The 7,378-nt window shown below is 53.5% G+C and overlaps 1 protein-coding gene across 1 annotated transcript; it reads right to left on the reverse strand.

Annotated features, from left to right (window-relative positions):
* Window positions 1-3,407: 3,407 nt before the first annotated feature.
* LOC310892029 (olfactory receptor 14C36-like) lies at window positions 3,408-7,378 on the reverse strand. The gene has a single exon (XM_083854214.1). It carries the CDS (start codon window positions 4,978-4,980, stop codon window positions 3,814-3,816), a length of 1,167 nt encoding a protein of 388 aa, XP_083710340.1. The 5' UTR covers window positions 4,981-7,378; the 3' UTR covers window positions 3,408-3,813.

A 7,378-nucleotide genomic window follows, 5' to 3' on the forward strand; every position in this document is an offset into this window, starting at 1 on the left:
TTCTGTGGGTGCTGTCTTACCGGATCTCAGCTGAGTCTGATAACTCAGATTTTCTTGGTGGCCATGCTCCTCGTAAGGCAGCTCTGTAGGAAGCTGGCCTGGCTCCTGGTGAGCAGGCACCACTGCTCATATGGCATCCCTCGTGGTGCCCAGGCCCTCCTCGTCCTGGGCACTGCTCACTCAGCAAGGTCCCAGTCTGCTCTGATGTGTGGGGTTCCTCTTCCTCTGGTGCAGGACTGGGTTCTTCTTCTTGTAAAGGTCAAGATGTTCCTTTAGGCAAAATCCTGCAGTTTCTCAAGGTTCCCCCACAATGACACTCCATTCTGTCAGCTGTTAATGTCTGTAGGTCGACAGTTCAACCTTTGTGTGATCTGTGACAAGATATCAGAATCAGGAGTTGCAGGAAAGTTTGGATAATACAGGAGTAACCAGTTGAATGGAATTGCAGCACAGAATCATAGAAGCGTAGGGGATGGGAGGCTGCCAGGTTCCAATTTTCTGTGCTTCCTTCTCACGCATGCTGTCAGTTTGTCTGGAGCTGTGTCCTGAACTTTATGGGGCTGTGCAGGTCAAAGTTAGAACGGCCAAAGCCCAGCTGGAGGTCAATCTGTCTTAACTGTCAAAGACAATAAAAACTGTTTATATAAATATTTTAATAAAGGAGGATTAAGGAGAATCATCATATTTTATTGGATGTGGGGCGAAACCTGGTGAAAAGAGATGCGGTAAAGGCTGAGGCACTTAATGCTTTCTTTGCCTCAGTCTCTAGCAGCAAGACCAGTTGATCCCCTGGGCATTTCTTCCTCCTCACGGCCAGTGCCACCCTTCCAAGATACACTTTGTGGCAGTTTTTTCTCTCCTGCTCTTTCCCAATACCAAAGAAAGCTCCATAAGGGTGGAAACCGCTCCTGAAGTAGGCATCCCAACCCATCAGGCTCCTTGCGGCCTGTCAGCCAACCAGACATGAGTCACCTCACCAGCATCTTCCAAGCCATGGGCCTGCTGCTGGCCTTGCAGCTTCTTGTGTAGACACACCCAAGCCTTGTGCCTCCTGCTGTCCAGTCATGGACTCAAGCAGAAGGGACAGCACAACCCATATGCGGGCCTTCTTTCTGCCTGGGTCCTCCTGGGTATGGAGGCAGAGGGGATCCCACAGTCAGCATGCCAACCAGGTGCCTTCTGCTGGCCTACCAGGGCCACTGGCAGATGTCAGCCCAAAAGTACAGATCCCAGGGAGAAGGCAAGGGTGACCTGTCAGCTACTTCAGACAGAAGTGACCTCACAGTCCCTTTCCATGACACGTTCCTGCTGCTGCCCTATCATCTGCAGAGACAGAAGTGACCTCACAGTCACTGCCACAGCCACATTCCTCCTGCTGGGGCAGGAGATCCTGAGGCAGAGCTGAGCTCATCAGAGCATTCCCACCCATCTCCTCCTTGTGTTTGACGAGCTGATCAGATCCATGGCCCCTCACAGTCATCTTTGAATGCCATGTGACTGCACAGCAACCTCACGGCTCCTGCCCTGCGCCAAGGGGGTAAGCGCCTAAAGTTAAGGGTCAGGAGAGGGGTTGAAGGTGAGGAGGTTAATGCACAGGAATGGGGGCTTTAGGTGTTAGTTGTTCATGTATGGCATTAGTGACTAGAGCTCACTTTTCTGGGTTAGAGATGAAGCAAAATCTAGTGGAAGTGTTTGGTGTTCTGCTTGTGGTGTCAGGTCTGTGGTTAGGGTATGATCAAGCTCTGTGGTTTAGGGTTTTGTTTAGGTCTGCAAGAAGACTAGGGTTAACTAGAGCATTTTAATGCTAGTGTTAAGGGCAGGGATCAGGGCGAGCAAGAGTGTAAGGGTAATGGAAAAAGGCTATGGACTAAGTTTGGCTTCAAGGGATATTGTGGTCAAACATTAGAGTAGTGGATTCCTCTCAGGGTGTGGAGTAGCATTTAGGTTTAGGGACTAATGGATATGTCCAGACCTTGTCTTGGATGAGGTGAACACCAGTATTTGAGGCAACTTCTAGACAAGGTCAGCTCCCATCTGATCTCTCCTCATGCCTCCTCTCTCCTCTCCAGCTCTTCCTGGCCACCTCCCCATGCTCCCCATGTGGCCCTGAGCTGGTGGTGCTATGAGCAGACCAAGCATGCTGTGGTGCCCAAGAGGTGACGGCACACTGGCTGTGCTGCACACAGTGGGAAGTAGACCTATCTGTATTGGGATCGCTGCTGCTAAACTCTCACTCTGGATTCAATATCTGTGGCAGATGCTCAGGAAGGCTAGGGAATATTTCCAAGGACTCTAGGGGTTTCCAGGTATTTTATAGATCCAGGCAGCTGGACTTCCCTGAGGATGAGGCGAACCCCTCTCCAGCCTTCCTTCTTTGAGCATGCTGGTCCCTCACTGAATCCCACAGGCACTGAGTTCTTGTTTGCCTGGGGACATCAAAATTTGGCACTGTTCCTATGGATGACTCCACCTTGGGCAAGCTCTCACTTTGTAGGGCTCCAGGCACTGCCCACCCCTGGGACATGCTCCCCAGGGAGAACCCCTGAACTTCCCAGGCAGTTCCACATTACTCTCCTAGAGGATGTCCTCTGCCCTGCCCCATGTGGGACAGACGCGGGGATGTACCTCAGTGGCCATTCACCACTTTCACTGTCATCAGACACCAACAGGTTACTCCTAAATCCTACCCTTGGTATCTCCCAACTCATATGATGGTGATGAGCTTTTTGTCTCCCAAACGCATGGAGTTACAGGCCTTCTGAGGTGCAGCAGCTTGTATTGGGCTTAGGTGTCACTGTTTTGGTAGCAGGGGGGATCTAGAGCTGGACCCTGTGAGCAGAGTCCAGAAGCTGCCCCATGTTAAAGAAGAGCCGGTTACAGGTGGCTCCAGAAGTGACCCATTGCTGGCCAGAGCCGAGGCAATGGGCGATGCTGGGTTGGCCTCTGTGAGAACAGATTTAAGGAAGGGGAAAAAAAATCTGCTCTGCAACTGGGAGAGAGGAGTGAGAAAATGTAGTGAGAAGCAGTCCTTGGTACAGACACCAAGGTCAGTGCAGAAGGAGGGCAGGAGGTGCTCCATGCACCAGAGCAGAAGTTCCCCTGCAGCCCGTGGAGAGGCCCCTGGTGGAGCAGGCTGTCCCCCTGCAGCCCACGGGTCCCACACGGAGCAGATCTCCACGCTGCAGCCCATGGAGAAGCCCCCGGTGGAGCAGGTGGATGTGGCCTGGAGGAGGCTGTGGTCCATGGAGGACCCCTGCCGGAGCAGACTCCAGGCTGGACTGTATCCCATGGAGAGGCACCCACGCAGGAGCTGGGGGCCTGGGGGGATCAGTTCGGGAAGGATGGCATCCATGGGAGGGACCTCAGACTGGAGCAGGGGCAGAGGGTGACCATGAAGGAGCGGCAGAGACAAAGTGTTATAGACTGACTGCAGCCCCCATTCCCCGTTCCGCTGCACCACTGGGGGGAGGAGGTAGAAGACGGTGGATTGGGGTGAAGGTGTTTTTAGGCCTTTAGTTTCTCACTGCTCTCGTCTGTTAGTAATGCTCAATAACTTACCTGAATCTCTCTACAAAGTCTGTTAAGAGCATGACTGAAATATATCAGTCATCTGCCTCTCCCTTAAATCAACCCTGGAGTCCTTTTCCACTCTTTTTTCTCCAGCTTTTCCTTTAGAGGGGGGTGAAAGAGCAGTGTGGAGGACTTCAGCTGCCCATCGATGTGAAACCACCACACTGCTCAGCCATGTTATTGGCAACATCTTTGAAAGAAGAGACAGGATTTCAGGTAGTGCACTGGGGAGATTCCATTTTATTAAGCAGATGCTAAGAGAGAGTACTGGCATCCAGGTAGACAAAAAATGTCCAGAGAAAAAAAAATAGCAATTTCATACCTCGGGAGAAGTGGGGTGAATAAAATACTTCTTTCTACAAAAGTAATACATGGAAATGACACTGAAGATAAATATAACATCATGGTAATGAAAGTAAGTACCAAGCCTCCAAGTGAAAACAAAGGAAGACACTTGTGGAGAAAGAGGAGAAATGTGCCAATCTTAAGAAAAATCCATGTAATCACTTTGCTGATAGCACGCTTGAGCTCCTTGTTTCTCATGCTGTAGATGAAAGGGTTGAATATCGGGGGCACCACTGAGTACAGAACTGCCACCACCAGATCCAGGGATGGGGAGGAGATGGAGGGGGGCTGCAGGTAGGCAAACATGCCAGTGCTGAGAAACAGAAAGACCACAAACAGGTGAGGGAGGCACGTGGAAAAGGCTTTGTGCTGGCCCTGCTCAGAGGGCATCCTCAGCACGGCCCTAAAGATCTGCAGATAGGAGAGCACAATGGAAGCAAAACACCCCAAAAACAGAACATTACTGAATGTGAGAAGCCCAGCTTCCCTGAGGTAGGAGTCTGAGCAGGAGAGCTTGAGGATCTGGGGGATTTCACAGAAGAACTGGTCCACAGCATTGCCTTGGCAGAGGGGCAGGGAAAATGTATTGGCAGTGTGCAGCAGAGCATAGAGAACCCCACTGCCCCAGGCAGCTGCTGCCATCTGGGCACAAGCTCTGCTGCCCAGGAGGCTCCCGTAGTGCAGGGGCTTGCAGATGGCAACGTAGCGGTCATAGGACATGATGGTGAGAACTGAAAATTCAGTTCCAATAAAGAAGACAAACAGAAAGACCTGGGCAGCACATCCTGCGTAGGAGATGGCCCTGGTGTCCCAGAGGGAATTGGCCATGGCTTTGGGGAGAGTGGTGGAGATGCAGCCCAGGTCGAGGAGGGCGAGGTTGAGGAGGAAGAAGTACATGGGGGTGTGGAGGCGGTGGTCGCAGGCTACGGCGGTGAGGATGAGGCTGTTGCCCAGGAGGGCAGCCAGGTAGATGGCCAGGAAGAGCGCGAAGTGCAGGAGCTGCAGCTCCCGCGTGTCTGCGAATGGCAGGAGGAGGAACTCAGTGATGGAGCTGCTGTTGGACATCTGATCCTCCTGGGAATTGGGATCTGCTGCTCTGAATAGGGAGGCCTGTCCAAGGAGGAAAGAGAATTAAAATGTTAGGGTAGACCTCTGTGAGGAAAACCTAGCCTATTTTATTATTATTATTTTTCTTTCTTTCTTTCTTTCTTTCTTTCTTTCTTTCTTTTTTTTTTTTGAAACCATAAAAAACTGCCTCTTCACTTCTGGGAGGACTGGTCCTCTGCTTGATGTCAAAGTGGTGCTGCCTGAGGGTGGTACTGCGAGCAAGAGACTGCAGGAGACAGTGCTGACCTATAGCAAGAAGTAAATGGAACATGGGGAGGTCTCAGATGAGCTGTGTTTGATGTAACAAGGAGTTTTGGAGTACACTTTCTCAAAATTCACCCAAGTGCAGAGCAGGGCTTTGTGCACAATGCTTTGGTTTGTTAATTTTTACTTGTCCCCCTACACCCGAGGAGTGCATTTAAGGCACAAATCCTTGGCACATTTACTGCCCACCAAGTGAAACCTTGGCCTCCTGGGAGGCAAAGGGACTGTCCCTCAGGGCAGAGTGAGGACAGCTGGTGTGTCCATCCATCCTGGTCTCAGCTGCCCTGTGCGGGCACCTCTGGAGGATGGTCACACTCAGGTGTTCCCCTGAAAAGAACCTGGATGCAGCTGAGAGCACCTGAATCCAGGTTCAAAGTGCAGATCTCCAGACCCCTCACCCTTCTGATTGTACCTGAAGAGGATCTCAGCTCTCTGCTCTTCTCCACGGACACAGAGGGATCATAGCAGCTGCCCACATACAGCCATCCAGCAGCATTTCTATGGCCTTAGGACTGACGTGTCTTCTCCATGGGGATGCTAGATAACACAGGGCTGCTAGGGAAGAGCTGTGCCCTTGTGCAAGGCAGCCTGCAGCCCAGCAAAAGCCCCAGTGACATTAGGGCTGGAAGTCTATGGTGTGAGAAAAAGGAGAGTGGAGAGTGGCTCCAGGGGAGGCATCTGCAGTACAGGGATGGCAGGGAAGTGCTCAAATCTCCCCTGCCATGGAGTTTCTGGGAGCAGCTCCCTCTCACTCCCTGACCAAGGCTCTGCTGCCTGCAGCTGTCCCTGCCTGCAGCTGGGTCTCTGTCCCCACGCCTCCTGCCTGCAGGTCACAGCCCCCATCCCACCCGCTGGGTGCTCAGCTCTGCCCTGCAGACACCTCCTGGCAGCAGGGCTCTGCCCAGGGGCAGCTCGCTGGGGCACGTCCTAGAGACCAGGTCACACAGACCCTGCTGACACTGCACGTAGTGGGTGGAGCTTTTTCTGGGCGGAGGGGCAGGCAAGGGAATTGTTGGGGGTCCTTGTAACCCTCAATGGGAAGGCTTAGGCGTATCAGACTCTTCTGGGAAATAGCAGCCTCTATTTCTATTCTCACAGAGACAAAAAAGAAAAAAATGAAAGCAAATAGTCTGGAAAGCTGAGCCTAAAGTATCTAACCCCTGATTGTCTTCTCGCCTTAGATACATCCCAGTTGTGCTTTGGAGCTGTGAGCAGGCTGCCCCAGGCAGCAGCCTCCCGCCAGCAGCAGGACCCTGCCCTGCCGGAGGGGCTCCTTCCACCCGCAGCTTCTCCCCGCAGCGCCCTGGGCAGCTCCCCGGGCAGGCTGAGTGCTGAGCCTGGCAGGCGGCAGAGGCCCTGCCCCGGCACACAGCCCCTGGGGCACAGCAGGGACCCTGCTCTGCACCACAGCCCTGGGCACCCCTGCCTGCACGCGCGGCTTCTCCTTCCTCCAGGAGCTGCGGCTGCATTGCCCTCCAGCCAGAGACTTACCGGGGTCAGGGCTGGCAAGTGTTCTCCCCCAGCGAGCTCTGTGCATCCTGCCACTTCTGCCTGCCTTTACCCACTCTGTCTCTGCAGGCAGTGCCCCCAGCCCTGCTGCGCTGGGCACAGGAGCTGCTCCTGGGCAGAGCTGGCTCTCTGCAGCGCTGCCCGCTTGCCAGGAGCTCCCCTTGGGCCCAGGAGCCCGGCCCAGCTCAGCAGCACAGGCCCAGCCCAAGGCCTCCCTTGCTCTGCCCCCCACCAGGCTCCCTGCACATGGCCCTGGGGCTGCAGGGGAACCTGCTGGGAAACAGCCTGAAGGGATCCCTGGGGTTCCTCCCTCACCTGGCACACACACTTCTTCACACCAGGGTCATTTCTCCTTACAGAAAACCAATTAAGTGTAACAATCTCATCTTGTTGTCCCAGTATCAGTTAGGACATGAAGTCATGGTCAGGGACTGATCTCCTTCATCCCCACTTGAAGAAGGAAGTCAGCAGAGTCAGTGAAGGCATCTCATGCTGCTTGTTATTCCTGGGGCTGGGAGAGGTCTCAGCTCCCTCCCATGTCTGCCCCAGACCCACAGGACCCGGGAGTTCAGGTGTCCACAAC

Source organism: Anser anser (genome assembly GCF_964211835.1).
Source record: "Anser anser genome assembly, contig: HAP1_SCAFFOLD_133, whole genome shotgun sequence".
Lineage (NCBI taxonomy): Eukaryota > Metazoa > Chordata > Aves > Anseriformes > Anatidae > Anser > Anser anser.